We start from the raw sequence: 17,249 nt of genomic DNA on the forward strand, positions 1-17,249 counted from the left end.
GTGTGTGTGTGTGTGTGTGTGTGTGTGTGTGTGTGTGTGTGTGTGTGTGTGTGAAAATATATTTTATCTTCTAGACTAATAAATATATCAGAAGCAAAAATGCGAAAACGCAATTCCAATACATGAAGTTGATTAAATGTTGTTTTTATTCCAGATCTGGCTATAATAAATGGAGAGATGCAATGAAACCAACTCAAATACTCTTGAAGCTTTGCAAAGATGGTAAAATCGATGGGCCAATATATTCTCATGGTCGTGTTACAATCGGTAGAAAAACTTTCTCCCTTTCAAACGAGGAGATGGAATTTTATGTACATGCAAAGGGTACGTGAAAAGATCGAAATGCAAGAATAATCAATACTTCAATATTTGAATATATGTTACATATATTGTAAAATAGAAGATAACTTTGGTCCAGTCCGGATAAGTTTGGCCCAAATTTTAAAACATGTCTACACAACACTAGGAAAAGATCTAAAATCGAGATAGATAAAACATCTTAAGATGTTTTGAGATATCTTTATATCAATAAATTTTGACATGCTGTCTAGGCAATGTCAAAATATAGACTAAAATTATCCTATTTAACCTATCCTATATTTTGATTTATTATTTATATATATATCTATATTTACATATAGATATATTTACATATATCTACACAAAAATTATTTAATTAAATTTTATTTAATTACAATAGTCGGAAAAAGTTAATAATAATTACATAAAGAGAAAATACGTATGAAGTAAAATTTACATAAACAGATAAATTATATAACATAAAATATAATTTAATATAATATATTTAATATAAGAGGATTTATGCTGTTTTTGATTCAGCGTTGATTTAACACATAAATCACATATATCATATAAAAGATTATTTTCTTTTAGGAATGGAAGAACATCTCGCCTTAGCCGTTCTTCATCAATGGAATGCTTTTCCGCGAATAGGTTGTGCCTTGGTACCTGAGCATGTGGAGACCCGACCTCTCTATAATCCCGAGAAACCAGGTATTGAACAGGGAAAATTGGAAATGTGGGTGGACATGTTTCCAATGGACATGCCCTCGCCGGGACCATCCATCGACATTTCACCGAGAAAGCCCAAGAGCTATGAATTGAGAGTAATCATATGGAATACAGACGACGTCGTCTTGGAAGACGATGCATTCTTCACCGGCGAAAAGATGAGCGACATTTATGTAAAAGGGTAAATACAGATTTCTAAGGAAAATAAATTTTTTATCAACGTTTTTTATATATAATTGAATAAAAAAATTAATGTTAATCTTAATTATTATTGATAATAATAAGTAAAATGTAATTTCTCAACCACAAAATATTTCTCTTAATTCTTTTTTTTTCTAACAATAGTTTAATTAAATATTTTGTTCAAAATTTTATTTAATTTTTTATAATAAATAATTATATTGCATATCATTTCAACGTTATTTAACAGATGGCTAAAGGGACCGGAGGATTGTCAATTCACCGATATTCATTATCGATCATTAACCGGCGAAGGAAACTTTAATTGGCGCTTTACATTTCCATTCGATTATCTAGTAGCGGAAGAGAAGATCGTTATTAATCGTAAAGAAAGCCTATTTAGCTGGGACGAAACCGAATGTAAAATACCAGCACGCCTAGAATTACAGGTAATTAAATAATACTTTCGATCTCGTTCTGATAGATAAAAATAATGACGCTTCTTGTAGGTGTGGGATGCAGATCATTTCTCAGCAGATGATTTCTTGGGTGCAATAACACTCGATCTCAATCGATTTCCCCGAGGAGCAAAAAATAGTAAGCTTTGCTCGTTAAGCATGCTAAAAACAGATGGATCTGTGCCAACGGTTAACATTTTCAAGCAAAAACGTATAAAGGGATGGTGGCCGTTTTATGTGAAGAAAGAGAATGAAGATATGGAGTTGACGGTAAAAAGATATCACTAAGTATAAATATAAAATTTTTAATATACAGGGTAAACAAAAAATATCGAACCAGCTAAGTATCTTGAAAACAAGGCATTTAAGAAAAAAAATATTTCTTATAATAGTTGTAAAGTTTTATTAAACGACAATATCCATCTGATCTTGAACGTAAGTATGAAGAAGCTTTCAAAGTCAATTAAAAATTTTTAATTGAAATTCCTATTTTTTATTCAATTTTATTTATTCTTATAATTAAGTTCAGATCTTTTTAAAATAATAATACCATGGTAAAACTTTTTTTGGTTAAATACTATAAGTAGGTTCCCATATAGAAAGAAACTATTTATTAAAAAATATAAATTATTCAGAATTATTCAGAGAACTATTAATGTCATGTAGTGTTAAAGGACATTATTATTCAGTACTATTGGAATATGTATTGTTTATTGGAAACTCTGGTAGCAATCTTTTGACGTCAAAATGACGACAAAATGATGTAGCTTGCTATTTAGGAATTGAATAGTAACTATAGAAATAAAAATCTGAATAGTTCTCAATACTTTTCAATAGTTTTTTTCCATACAAGATAATAGATTCAGGTATTGCTGGCACTAGTATTATTCAAAGGATCGACGCTGGAACTTTTTGAATTTATGAAAAATGAAAATAAAAAGAATAGTTTCAATGGTCTTGAGTTTCATACTTACTTCATATATCTTGAAATGTCGATATTATGACATTAAAAAAATCTTTTGAAATCGATAAAATCTTTCGTTTCAATTCTTTTATTACTTTTCAAGATATATGGACTTTTATTACTTTTCAAGATATATGGAGCTTGAGCTCGATCAATCCATCTACGTCAATCCATATATCATCTTGAAAAGTATTTAATAAAAAAATTAACTTTGAAAAGAGAGATAGTTTTGAATAGTTTTGACGTATGAGTTAACTGCGGCAAAGTCAAATTTGTTGAAAGTCGTCCGTCTTATTCTCATTTTTCGTAAATTCAAAAGATTTTAACTATCGATCCGGCGATCAGACTCTTATTTATACATAATGCTAGCGATATCTAAATAGATCGAAAAGTCTTTAATCAAAAGAAGTTTTATTGTAATGTTTTGAAAAGTTTTTAATGTCCACCAAGAATAGTGAATTGGAAAAAGTAAGAATTTCCATTACAAATTTTTAAAACTTGATTTTGAGAATGTTTACATACGTGCGTTTAAATTTAAATAGATTTTGCCATTTGATGAAACTCTACAACTTTTATATGAAACTGTTTTTTCTCAAATACTTTATTTTCAAAATATTTAGCCGATATTTTTTATTCAGTATGTTATATATTTATAAATAGCAACCTTTTAATTTTTTACTTAAAAATATATTAAATTTGTATTTTTATTAGTATTTTATATTAATCTATATATATATATATATATATATATATACATATCTCGTCAGATATTTATGCTTTAGTGCTTTGTATAGGGCAAAGTCGAAGCCGAGATACATTTGCTCACAAAAGAGGAGGCAGAAAAAAATCCTGCTGGTTTTGGCAGAAATGAACCTGACCCACTGGATAAGCCAAAGTCAGTATAATAACATAACAATATCAATTCCTTTTTTTTTATGACATTAATTTTTAATATTTTAAATTCTTTTGCAGTCGACCGGATGCATCCTTCATGTGGTTCCTCAATCCACTAAAGTCCATCAAGTATATAGTTTGGCACAACTATAAGTGGGCTATACTGAAAGCCATAATTGCGATTGGATTAATCATACTTCTGCTTTTATTCTTTTATGCAATACCAGGTTATTCTGTGAAAAAGATTTTGGGAGCTTAAATGCTGTTCGCAATGTATAATTGTTGTTTTAGAAAACAATTGACGATTTAAAAATGTAATCACAAATCTATATTGTTACATTACACAATCGACGTTTTAAATTAGCGTTTTATTAGATTAATTCTTTAATTTGCTCTTAATATTGGCTTGTGAAAATTAGAATTCTTTTATAATGATAAAATAGAAGTTATATTTCAATAGAATTCAATAGAATTAAAAAATACATACAGGGTATTTCTGAGCAACTCATATAAAAATCGTAATTAAGAAATACCTTGTTTAAAATACCAAAACAAATAAAATATTTTTCGAAGAAATAGAAGTCATGTATCTTGCAGTTTCATGTTAGGGCATGCAAATGTTAGGGCATTAGAAATTATATATATTTTACGTATGAATGTTGTAGATAAATTATATGAAATACCGATTTATGACCATTTTTTAAATTACTTCGTATTATTTACTTCGTTCCTGAAAAAAATCTTGATAATTAATGTAATTTTTTTTATCCTTGATCAGTTTATAGTGGACCAAAATAACAAATTAATCAGAATAATTGCAAATTAGAACTACATTGTAAATAATTCAGATTACACACAGTGACCTTAAAAAAATATATTAAAAAATGAGAAAAATATAGCAATTAGCAACATAGTCGCTTGTACAAAATAATATATTTTTACTCGTAAAATATTCTATATCATAAGGTGCGATTCATTTAACGCTGCAAATGCTTCGTTGAGCAATCAGAAAGAATTTTACGAATTGACCAATCAAAAAATATTTCGAAGCATTTGCAGCGTGAGTTGCAATCGTATCCATAGTGACGATTGTGTTTCGCGGGCGAAAACACAGGAAAATCATTCTTTATCATCAAATTGCTCATTATATATTAAGAAAAAAATATGTGTATAAAAAAAGAGGTATAAATAAAATATCTGAGCAAGATGCAATATAATAAACTATTTTATTATTCTGCAGATAACAATGAAAATTTATTAGCTACAAGCGGTACGTCATTTTCCTCATTTGACGATTCCGTAGATTTATCATTCGCTACACTTATAGAAGATTCCGTCAGTCTTTCGTCATCACTTTCTTCATCTTCAGAAGACATATCTTCGGTTGGTGTACTGAAATTATCACCTTTATTCCTAGCTTGAATCCATCGTACTGTCTCAACATCTGCGTGATTTTCCCATTTTTCTAAAAAAAAAAAAAAAAATTTATATTGTTTAAGAATATGTTATTTATAATTGTTTAAACAATATTTTTCACAGACAAATAATCTTGTCTGTGTATGATAAGAGAGAATAAAGTAATACTTTTATCAATGGTCCAATTCGGTGGATATATATACAAACAAATTTTTCCTTCTAATGTCATTCGTAACAATGAATTTGCTGCTCTATATGTATCCAATCTAGCTGCTCGTGCCGTCTTGAAATCTTTTTTAATAGCCCAACCATCGCAGATGTCCATGGCGGACCACGTGTCATCATTCTCCGGATGTGGAATTTTTAATAATTTCGGTAGATTCACTCTTTCGGCTAGAAATTGTACAACAGTATACGGTTCTCTGACTTGAGCAATCGGGAATGAACCCATTAGTATTTGTAATTCTTTGGGCACGGTCGAAGGAAAGACCAAACCGGGACAATCGCATAAACACACAGTCTTTGTAAGATAAATAGTCTGAAAATGCTTAGTATGACCAGGAGTACGAGATACGCTCACGACTTTCTTGCCTGTAAAATAAAATATTAGATAATGAAAATCAAATAACATTATTAAATATAGAACATAAAAATTTAAGCAATCGTATAATTAAATAATCTTGCTTTTTTACCCATCAATGCATTCATCAAAGAGGACTTTCCAACATTTGGCGTTCCAATACACCCAATAGTCAGAACTCCATTTTTGTATTTTTCATGTTCAAAATAAGTGGTATCCTCCTTCTCAACTGTTACATTATCCTTGTGATTTATGTCATCTAAATCGTATTCAGAATGCATTTCTTCTTGAATCTTCTCATACCAAGAACTTAGATCGACTTGATCCCCAACAATATCTTTACAAGCCTCCAGCAACTTCTGTGCTCCTTCCGCGGCCATTCTCAATTTTCCCTTGCGACGTCTTTTCTTTATACTCTCCTCCTTGTTATTTGTACTACTATGAAGATTGTAAGAGGGATACGATGTGAACATCAAAATGAGTAATTTTGGATACTGATTATGAAAATATTCTTTCCAAGCCACCACTAACGCTGGAGGTGCTAGATCAACTTTGTTTAATATCAAAATCATATCTTTCTTCAATTTCTTCGTCACATAGTCATATAAATACGGAGGAAACATTAAAACAGGGTATCTAATATCGACAATAATTAATAAAATATCTGACATTTCTAGAACCCTCCATAGTTGTCGCCAAGTTTCTAAATTCAATTCAAAGTAACTCGAACTATCTAATTCCTCCATACTGTCTAAGTAATCCTAAATACAAAGAATTATTAGTCAGTAAGTCAGTAATATTTGATAAGAATTTTGTTTAGTATAGAATTGTTATTTAATATAGAGAAATTACATACTTTAAAATATCTTTGTTCTCTCATCTCCAATTGTTCTTTTGTCATATTAAAATCCCATGGAGATCGTTTTGGCATGTCAATCCCAGGCGGAAAGTAATTATCAGAAATTTCTTGATCTTTGAGACTTGCGGATTCGATACTTTTAAAGGCTCGTTCCTTGCGTTTTCGCAATTTTTCCTTGGGCTCTTGAAAGAACTGTAATGCGTATTTATTCCTAGAAGATTTACTATCTCTTGGTTGTTCATTTATCTTCATCACTTGTCTCTTATCAATATTGTTTTCACTGCTTTCATCATCATCTGAGTTTACTGTTAATGAAAATATATTTTTGCAACAATAATTCTTCACAAATATTAATAAATTACTAATAAAATAATTACAAATTACAATTATATATATATATATATATATATATTAAACTTTTAAAAATAATGCGACTCAGCAGATAGATTACACTGCTCTATCCACCCGCTTTATTTTTAATTTATTTTTTGCGACTCAACGGTTCATAGTCAAAAATATAAAATCATATTTTCTATTTTATGAAAATTATCAAAATAATAATATTTTGTGAAATAGTTTAACAGTTTCATTTAACATACAATTAAAACGTCAAGAACTTATATTTAAAAATGTAACTTATATTTCATAAATAAATAACATGATTTAGAATAATTGATTTTTAAAAATTATCCTGATTTTTATTTTGTTATTGATGATAAAATCCAAAATTAATCATTCCGGTAGTTATTTTTATATAAAGTATATAGTTATGTAAAAACGATCATCAAAATAAATAATTGGAATAAAAAGATAGATAAAATAATTTATATTAAAATTAATATAAATAAATTTTATATATAGTATACATACACGCTTATAACTTTTATAATTTTTATCTATTTACTTTATATACATATTGTAATAATATATATATGGCAAATTGTTTAAGTAACATAATAAATTATATATTAAATTATATATAAAAAATTATAAATTAACTAATATTTATTTTTTATGCATATATAAATGTACATATGTCATGCATGCCTAAAAGACATTTTAAAGATCATAAAGATGTCTTCTAGACAATGCGTATTGTTTAAAATTATATAATATTGGTAAAACGAATTATGTGTCAATTCAGTCACTAAATAAAAGCACCCAATATTGCAACAACAATGCATTCCAAAAATAGACAATGTATGAATGGAATTTATTGTCGGAATGGAATTTATTATCAAGATTTTTGAAGGAAAGTTATGGAAATTCGAAAATAATAAGTTAGACAAATATTGGGAAAAAATATTTGAGTTATTTAGAGGACAGTTTATAAAGATTTATTACTCAAAGAAAGGCTAAAAAACCCATCAACTGTGAGAATAATTGCAAAATTCTTTTGAAAAGCCATTATAGTATTGAAACATGAAACAGTAACTACGTTAATAGAAAAAGTTTTACAAATGTTATAAATTCTTTAATATAAATACTCATATTTCTTCTCTAAATTTAAACATATTCTTTAAAATCTTTAGAATAGAATCTCATTCTAAAGAATGAAAATTGAATCAGCTTAGAAAATCTCAATTTTCAAAGTGAGATTTCAATCTTTAAAGCAAAATTCACTATAAAAGTTTTAGAGGACACTTAAATCAATCATATTAAAGAATCTTACAACAGTTCCAAAGTTATTTTTTTTCCTTAACGTAAACACATCATATTTTTAAGTAAAGAATGTAATAAAATAATAAATTATAATAAACTCTCACTTAAGGAAAAGCTTAAAAAAAATAGACTTCTTAATAAAACTTTATTAAAATTTTTATAATAAATGTATAATAAATGTATTTATAATAAATACACATACCAAGCAAAGTTCGCTGCCGTTGTTTTTTAGCCTGCATTTGTTGCTTTTTCGCTTTTCCGCTGAACGGAACTTTTCTCCTTCCCTGAGGCATATTTTTGCAGTTTCAAGTTCGTTTTCCTTTATTATTATATCATATATCTGTCACAAACAATTCGTAGTTTATTTATAAAAATTATTAATGTTTAATTCGTCAAAGTTTCGAACCACTGTACATACACCACTGTACGCCGGCACTTCGTTCTTACGACTTACAGCGTGCCGAAATGCTGAATGAATACTATTGCGAATCCGCGCTGTCCGTATTCTACGAGACGAGAATTTATACACGATGCAGAACAGCTGATCGTTTAACCATTAACGCCATCTGAGACTTTTTGGACGAGACCACGCGCACAAGTATATTCGGACGGAATGTAGTGGCTACGTGGAGTATGAAAATTGAAGAAATCGTAACTAGATATATATTAGCGTGTGCAAATCATTGTGTACAACAATATTGTTCAACGCCGCTTCACGAGGTACGCTCGTCTCACGCCATCCTCCCATTTCTGCTCATTTCCCACTTTCCAGCTCCCCCACTTTCCGATGCTCCCACTCTTGTGTTTGTATTGTATACACGTATATGCGTTTTCTCTCACGCAGTGCACAAAATGTACATGCAATGTAATTTTCCACCATGAATTTGAGATCCAAATTTGAAACCAAGCATCAAATGAATGCGGCTGTGGTCGAAATTTCGCTACAAGTGCTTTGAAGTGTTTGATGGACCAATCAGAAGAAAGAATTTTACAAACTGATCAATTAAAAAAAAACGCTTCAAAACGTTTGTAGCATCGCGTTAATTGTATCACCGACGAGAACGTCTTATTATTCTTATTAAAGAACGGGCGAATTTCGTGAATATCAATGGGATGGATAATAGGAGAAAGATGATATTATCGACAATTGATACAAATTTGCGATTACTAACACAAATATTCTGATAATACATTTATTAAATTCATAATTTTTTATTATATAAATACAGCATAAATAAGTATACTTTTAACGCTATATCCTATATTGTAAAAATTACAATTTTTTTTCTCTACCTGAGTTATCTTTTTCTCTGAGTTATCATCTCTATTGACAATCAAATTTCCTAGCAAACGAGAATGAATTGAAATGAATTGAAATGGATTCAGATTTTCAAAAATATTGATTGACGAATGTTAAAATGAATGCTTTTCAACCCTGAATGCATTTTTATTCATTTATAGGAATTGCATGGAGCATATCTTTATGCCTTTCAATTTAAAAATAATATTAACTTTTTTGTGCATTGTGAATACTGTTCAATTCAAAATTTTGAATAGGAAATGCAGTTTTTCAATCTAATTGCATCCAATTGAATCCAATTGAATCCAAAAAAAAGTATTCGCTATTTAAAATACGCATTCGAATAGAAAAAAATTTCAATCCATTTTTGTTTGCTGGGTTGGCTGATAACATTAAAATCATAGTTTTAAATAAAAATCGAATATTATTAAGTTTTAAACATATATGCATATCCTACGAAACTAATAAATCATGAAATTAGTACTATATTTTCAACTTCTTACTTACTCTTAAATCATTTGAATTTTAATAGTCACGCGAACTTTCGTAAGTCCGGCCGTTTTTAATAGTATCATTAGAATCTCGTCGATGATTGTAGCCTTGCGTTTTCTTGTCAGCTTACCAGGTGAGACCGATTCTATTTTGCTCATTTCATGTATAGCTTTTAGTGCACTAATCTTCTATGACATTCTATGTAATGCAAATAACTGAGTTTACTTATATAATGTTACTGTATATTAACATTGAACTGTACCGAACGCATTAAACACAGTATTACATTACGCAGTAGGTACGCAGTGGCGCAGTACGTTGGCTTTGGATATTTCCCTCACCCTTCCTCAGTCCCGCTGCCCTTAGCAACTTCTAGCAACTTCTGTCGTCACAGTCGTCACAAGTAATTTTTTCTCACTCCTGTCTATTCTTGATTTTTGCTCAGTGCCCATATTCTAGTCCATTGTTCATTCCTGTCTCGTCTTTCTTTGCGTTCGTTTTCGGAGCTACGTTCTTACAATCGAGATGGATTGGTATAAGGTTACCGATACTTTGAACTGTGTGCTGAAGCCTTCTCGACTTAATGATGAGATAAGGAATATGAAATACGAAAACGAGTTAATATCTCGTTTGTTGCACAATCAAGAGGTTATGTGAGTACGATCGTTCAATTAAGTTTACATGTCGCTCAGGGAGAGCTTTTTGTTATCCCGACTTTCGAGATAATTTCCTCTTTTTCCTAATTCTAGTAAAATGGCGAAAAGTTTACATATTAATTTGTTTCTCAAATGAAATTTCACTCATTCTATGTTTCTAATTGGTACTTTTAATTAACTATAATATATGTGTCTATTAATGTGTGTCAAATTTTAGCAATAAACGAAATTAATTTTAATTAATGGGAGTGTACACTCTGAGATATATTGTTTTCTTTTAATTGAAATGCAGGAAATTTGTGTCCTATTGGCTGAAAGATTTGTATAACACAAAAAATGAGAGAAAACAACAAAAGAATTTGGAAAAATCAACAGCTTTCAAGCTATCTGGGAACAAGGAGTTTCAATCGAAAAAATATGCAGCGTCACTCGAATCATATACAAACAGTGCGATATACGCTCCTTCTAGTAGTATAAATTTGTCAATAGCAATTGCAAATAGATCAGCTTCTCTATTCTACATGGACAGATGGCAGGTAAATAAAAACTAGTGTGAACTACATTACAATATTTTGGCTTTTTTATAATCATTTATTTCTTTTTTTCATAATTCATTTTATTTATAGTAACAAATTCTATATTATTTATTCTATTTATTCTATTTGCAAGTATTATTTATTGTTATATTTTTAACTTTGATAATATAAAGGATTGCATCAATGATATCAATTTGGCAATTAAATTGGGTTATCCTGAGAATTTACGTTATAAACTACATCTACGTGCAGCTCAGTGTTACCTAAAATTAGGTAATAAAACATTAGCTGTTGAAACTGTCTTACAAATGCATAGCATATTGAATGAGCCTAATATATCAAATGAAACAAAAGGCAAGTATTTAGTATATTTAAGTTTAAGAAGAAAATGATTTAGATAGATATTTTTTTATATTTTTTATATAATCAATTATTAAAATTTTTAGAGCAATTACAGAGGCAAATAAATGATATAATGTCAAAAATATCATGTATGGAAGAAAATGCAGATAGTACTACAGATACTGTAGAATTTCCTTCATTACCTGAAGTTGCATTTGGTGAAAATCCTAATTTTCGATTTGCATCGGCAGCCGTAGAAATAAAATGCACTCCAGAAAAAGGAAGATACGTTGTAGCTAATAGAGATATCAAAAGAGGTCAGATTCTGTTCGTTGAAAAAGCATTTGCTTTTGTCCCATTATGTCACATTAAATCTGACAATTGTTACAATTGTTGTCGCTCTTCTGGTAATACTCCTGTACCGTGAGTTTTATATTTCTTATTTTTTGAGGGATTAATTTATATATATATATATATATATGTATATACACATGTATATAATGTGTTAAATTATATAGATGTACAGAATGTGTCGACAGTATATATTGCAATATTACTTGTTGGGATGAAGCACGCTCGTCTTACCATCGTTGGGAATGTCTCGGCAATCAAATGGGCCTTTGGGCAGAAATTGGAATAGCATATCTGGCTGTAAGAATGTTGTTTAAATGTACAACTGCAATTGATGATAACAGAGTTAATGAAGTACAAAAGTTAGTGACAAATTTTTCCAAACTTTCACCAGGCGACGTTATTTCATATGGAATCGTAAGTAACATAATTTTTGCAAAAATCAAATATACGACACATGCATATAGTAGAATTCCTTCATAAAATTAATTTTTATTATATTATTATTTCTTTCTTCTTTCAGACGGCAATTATGCTTATGATGTATTTATCAAAATATACAGATTTTTTTAAAACTATCAATCTTAAAGAATGTTTAAAGTTCTATAACGATTTTAATTGTGACCTCACAACAGAGGATGATGAACGATTATATGTAAGTTCTCTATTATTGAGACACGTATTACAACTTATTTCTAATGGACATGCTATTACAAAAATAAAGGCTGTAGTAAATAATACATGCTATAATAAAAATAAAGTTTTTATTCAACAAGAAGATAGAATAGCTACTGCGATTTATCCCTCAGCAAGTATGATGAATCATTCTTGTGATCCTAATATAATTAATAGGTAATATATAGATATTTGATTACAAGAAATGAGATAATTGCTCATTGCTTAAATATTTGTAAGAAATATATATATTTTTATTTAAGTAACGTTATTTTTTAGCTTTTTAGGGCAATTTTTAATAACCAAAGCCACACGAGATATTGCAGCGGGTGAAGAAGTTTTTAATTGTTATGGTATGTTAAATTAATAACAAATTAACAAATTATTTTATTAATATTTGATTTTGATTTCACTGTTTGATATTGTGCAATAGGAGCTGATTTTAGAAGAATGTTAAGAAAAGACAGACAAGAAAAAATGGAAAGTCAATATTGCTTTAAATGCAATTGTGCAGCGTGCAGTGCACCAGAATATGAAGATATTTTGGTAAATCATTAATCATTTTTAGATATTTATCTATACTATATATTTATCTATACTATATATATCATTGTGTTACAAATGTTATTTTTTTATAGAAAAAATTTACTGCAAAGAAGTGTCCTGAATGTAGTGGACCATTGAACGATAATTGCTCTGTACTACTACATAGATCTTCTATGCACTGTATGGATTGTGGAACGGCAGTCTACGAAAATATTTATGATTTCACGTTGAGACAGGCCCAACATTATTTTGAAAAAGCAGAAATTTGCATAGAAAATGAAAATTATAATGAAGCATTAGATAAATTGAAAAAATGTTTGCGTCTTAGAAAAGATGCATTATATAAATATCATGACGACATTGCCGACACTATGGATTTCATAGCAAAAGTGTATGCTATTATAGGTTTGTATCAGCGAACATACATCATGGAATGACAGTCCAGATCAAATCTGTCAATTTGACTGCTTCTATATATAAAGAGTTATTTATCATCCTGAATATACAACATTATTATTTTTTGATTTTAGGACAATGGCTAAATTCGATCTCGTATCTCGAACACAGTATCGTAGCGATTGAAGAAAAATATGGCCCTTGGAGCATTGAAGTTTGTAATGAAATAAATAAATTAACAGATATATGCCTGGAATATTTGCAGGAAGAATCTAATACATCATCAAAATTTTACAAGTAAATATCGAATTTTTATAATTTTTTATAATTTGAATTATTCCAAACTATATAATTACGGTTTGTTTATTACAAAGCATTATGCATTTGATTACAGAAATACATTGAAAAAAACACGGCGATATTTAAATCGTGCTCAAGAAATTATTGATTTCACATATGGTCCATGGAATGAAGCTTATCACGAAATTGCCGTAAAAAAGGAAATTCTTTCATCAATTTTAAAAAATTTTAACGTCTGATATTTGTGTGAACACTCTGTAATATTTAACAAATAAATGAATAAAAAATTATAATAAAGCGTATATATTGTTACCGATTCAATTCGCCTTGAATAATCGGTACTTGAAAATTTTTTTACTTACATATATAATTATAATAAGATGTATGCATTTTATTGTTTCAAAATATAACCATTTGTAATCATTCTTCGATAGTTGTTCTATCCATGTTTGCTTACTTTGATAAAAAAAACTGTATTTTGTAATAATTGAAAGAATATATATACTGTATTTTAAGTTATATACTGTATTTAAGTTATATCAAAATATTCGAGAATTGCATATTATTTGCGTTGTGTAAAAATTTGAAAAAAGATGCCAATTGCCGAGATGGGCGCTGCGTGTATGAGCATGTAATTGTCGCAATACTGTTGCAATTATGGCAAAGATTACCTATTGTTTCTTCTTTCACATATCATATTAAAGTATGAACGACTAATCCTTTCAATTATTTCATTTTATTTTTACAGTAAAAATTAATTAAAATTTAAAAAACTACATTTTTGTAGAATTAATTAATGACAATTAATATTGCACTTTCAAAATTGGATATACATTACGACACGAATTTTTTAAGAATTTGCAAGTCTATCTTGAAAATATATTTTTAGAAGAAGAAATAAAAATATCTCAATTCTTTATTTTTCTAGGAAATAAATAGGCCGAATTGTTGTATTTTTATTCGGACAATGGATTCTAAAAATTTTTACGATACGGCTCTTATTCGTCTAAGATAATGTGAAGAACGGCGCGACCTTTTGTCGGATTACCATTGTGAAGAGGCTTTTACTTGGATTGTTAAACATTAGAATTATTAATGGCTATATCCACTCTACAGGACGCTAGTTTTTACATGTACTATCTTGTAATACCAGTTCCTTTTGATTCTTTTGCCGCTTTTATGAATATTATGAATATTTTTATCCTAAAATTTCGTCGTGTTGAATATATATATATGTATTCCACACGCTTTATATATACATTTATATATATATAAATGTATATATAAAGCGCGCCCACACACACACACGCACACGCACGCGCACACACACACACACATACTTGAAGCTCTACTGTTCTAATACATTAGCTTAGGCTACACATATGTAGGATTAGCCGTACTCTTTTGAAAGCAACTGTAGTCTTTTTAAGATCATAAAATTTTTTGTTATTAATTACAATTTTATATCTATAAAATTATATTAATAAAAATTATGTTTTAGAAATTTTATTTGATTAAATACCTACATTTAACGCCTACATTTAACATAAAAAATTAATCTTTAAATCATTATCTTTTTGTAAACAGTACATATTCTTTAGTACATATGTATTCTTTTCTTGAGATTTAGATATATGATATAGATATGTATAACTGTTAACACGCGTGGAAAAAAAGTCATTAGAAACGATATTATTTAAATACGTTCAAGTTTGTGTTCTGTATTCTCGCTACTGGTCACTACATCCTATTCTATTAAAATGTATGCATATTAATATAATTGCTTATGGCATTCTTTAAATGTGTCATTAATATTCATTGTCACAGCGCTGCTGTTATTTTCGCCGCGTGCAATACTAATTAAAACAATCCGCTATTCGAGAACTTTAATTTTACTATACAGCTGGCAGTATACACACAGCTGCTCGAATATGAACCGACTTCATTAAAAAAACATCGAAGCGTATTCTCCTCGCTGCTGGGCAGCTTCATTTGCAAATGGTTTCATGCGTCACTGTGTAAAATAAAACACGACACCTCTGGTTATATGCATTATGTCGCGAATGAAACCGATAATTTGACATTGGAACGAAGAAATTCTCCATTAGTATGCCATTCCTAAGTGATCAGAATTCCTTGTGCATCCGCGGACAATCCCGCGAACATGAAAATTGCATAAAATATAATTTTTTCTTAGCTTTAATATGCGCTGGGATGAAAATGATAATTAAATTTTTGTGCTGCTGGAAGCAGCATTATTAGTCTCAATTGTATAACACAATTTGAAAAGAAGCCGACAGTTTCTATCACCTATGTCCGATTCTATTTAATGTCCGGAAGCGCTCTGTATCAAGTATAACAGAAATTTTCTATATGGGAAAGAGGGAAGTGACAAAATTATCCTACATTTAAGTAAGATACAAGATTGAAAAACCTTTTGTCTCTTCATTATTATTTATTTGCTCTTACACATAAGTTATTTTATAACTTTCACGATGTATACTTTCTCGAGCAACCAGATGTTATCCTAGTTTAATTGAATTTGTCTGTGTATTTTACTTGTGTTAGAACAAAGCGAAAAAAGTTCATTCTATCATTAGAATTCAATCATTAGATATTTAATTATATATTATATTTAATCACATTTCTGTATATATAATTACGTGACATTACGTGAATTAAAAGGAGTTTAAAATGAAGAAAATTTACGCGGCAGCTCTGAGAAAATTTAAGTAAAAATCAGCAATATTTAGGTATTCATCTAACATTAAATGTGACGATCTTTTAATTATTTTACTTGTTTGAGAATGCAAATAATATTATCTCTTACTAGATGCAAATATAAGGGTCTTAAAAGTCTGCATAAAGAATGTCGGAAAAATTATACCGTCATGCAAAAAGAAATTATTTATGGAAACATCGTTATTTTCTCATCGGTTGATACCGAAGTACCGAATAAATCTGGATATAACGACAAGATACGCGTTACGATCGCGTTATGTCTCGCTCTTAAAAGACGTGTGATGTTTACATTCTCTTTGCGATTCCTATTGTCTCCGCGATATTCGGACGAATGCACATGTGTGCGCGATATTCGCATCACTCGGATACCTGCGGCGCTTTTTGGAATCCGGTATTCCACGCCGGATTCGCTTCGCTATTACCGGTACCGGTAATTTCCGCGGAACGTACGCATCGAAACTCGATGAGAAATTCATAGCGGCACACCGGATGTATGTCGTCGTTGTGTACACGTGATATGTAGACGTACCGTACTTATATCGTGCAAAAATGAAACGTATTACGCTCGCCGTCGCTTGGAAACGTACTGCTATCGATATTAAAGTAACCGGAACAGCTGCTTCGACCTTCTATAAAACGTCATACAGCGTGTGCACAATCTACCACTTCCTTTGCAGAACGAAGAAAACTCAGAGAGTCTGGGATTTCATATCAAGTTTACTCAGCGATATATATATATATATATATATATATATATATATATATATATATATAAGTAACGATACGTAGTAGTTGTTAGTTAGTTACGTTACGTTACTTACTTACTTACTTTACTTACTTTACGTACTCGTACTACGTGTACGTAGTA

The 17,249-nt window shown here is 29.5% G+C and overlaps 3 protein-coding genes across 3 annotated transcripts in view; 2 read left to right on the forward strand and 1 right to left on the reverse strand.

Annotated features, from left to right (window-relative positions):
* Positions 1–3,787, forward strand: part of LOC105619026 (otoferlin-like) — a 50,645-nt gene extending 46,858 nt beyond the window's left edge. Inside the window, 6 exon segments of the mRNA XM_012200554.1 lie at positions 155–324; positions 895–1,213; positions 1,463–1,661; positions 1,722–1,940; positions 3,429–3,529; positions 3,607–3,787. Coding sequence (XP_012055944.1) covers positions 155–324; positions 895–1,213; positions 1,463–1,661; positions 1,722–1,940; positions 3,429–3,529; positions 3,607–3,787 — 1,189 coding nt within the window.
* A 456-nt stretch (positions 3,788–4,243) lies between these two features.
* Positions 4,244–8,338, reverse strand: LOC105619179 (guanine nucleotide-binding protein-like 1). Its single transcript, XM_012200705.1, has 6 exons — positions 8,248–8,338; positions 6,381–6,688; positions 5,637–6,285; positions 5,113–5,535; positions 4,767–4,993; positions 4,244–4,258 (listed from the first exon to the last, which is right to left on the reverse strand). Exons 1-6 carry the CDS (start codon positions 8,336–8,338, stop codon positions 4,244–4,246), a joined length of 1,713 nt encoding a protein of 570 aa, XP_012056095.1.
* A 2,024-nt stretch (positions 8,339–10,362) lies between these two features.
* LOC105619027 (SET and MYND domain-containing protein 4-like) lies at positions 10,363–13,878 on the forward strand. The gene is made up of 11 exons (XM_012200555.1): positions 10,363–10,490; positions 10,786–11,029; positions 11,203–11,383; positions 11,476–11,794; positions 11,890–12,139; positions 12,246–12,574; positions 12,677–12,750; positions 12,831–12,943; positions 13,036–13,348; positions 13,474–13,636; positions 13,734–13,878. The coding sequence occupies exons 1-11, from the start codon at positions 10,363–10,365 to the stop codon at positions 13,876–13,878; spliced, it is 2,259 nt and encodes a 752-aa protein (XP_012055945.1).
* Positions 13,879–17,249: the final 3,371 nt, after the last annotated feature.

This window comes from Atta cephalotes (assembly GCF_000143395.1).
Source record: "Atta cephalotes unplaced genomic scaffold scaffold00019, whole genome shotgun sequence".
NCBI classification, from domain to species: Eukaryota; Metazoa; Arthropoda; class Insecta; order Hymenoptera; family Formicidae; genus Atta; species Atta cephalotes.

Bases quoted from the DNA above. Each gene is read 5' to 3' on its own strand.
- LOC105619179 (XM_012200705.1), bottom strand. From the start codon at position 8,338: ATGCCTCAGGGAAGGAGAAAAGTTCCGTTCAGCGGAAAAGCGAAAAAG. The intron at 5,536-5,636 runs GTAAAAAAGCAA...TTTATTTTACAG, and splicing joins TTTGATGAATGCATTGATGG to GCAAGAAAGTCGTGAGCGTA. The intron at 4,994-5,112 runs GTATTACTTTAT...TTTTTTTTTTAG, and splicing joins GAATTGGACCATTGATAAAA to AAAAATGGGAAAATCACGCA.
- LOC105619027 (XM_012200555.1), top strand. From the start codon at position 10,363: ATGGATTGGTATAAGGTTACCGATACTTTGAACTGTGTGCTGAAGCCT. The intron at 12,140-12,245 runs GTAAGTAACATA...TTCTTCTTTCAG, and splicing joins ACGTTATTTCATATGGAATC to ACGGCAATTATGCTTATGAT. The intron at 12,751-12,830 runs GTATGTTAAATT...ATTGTGCAATAG, and splicing joins AGAAGTTTTTAATTGTTATG to GAGCTGATTTTAGAAGAATG.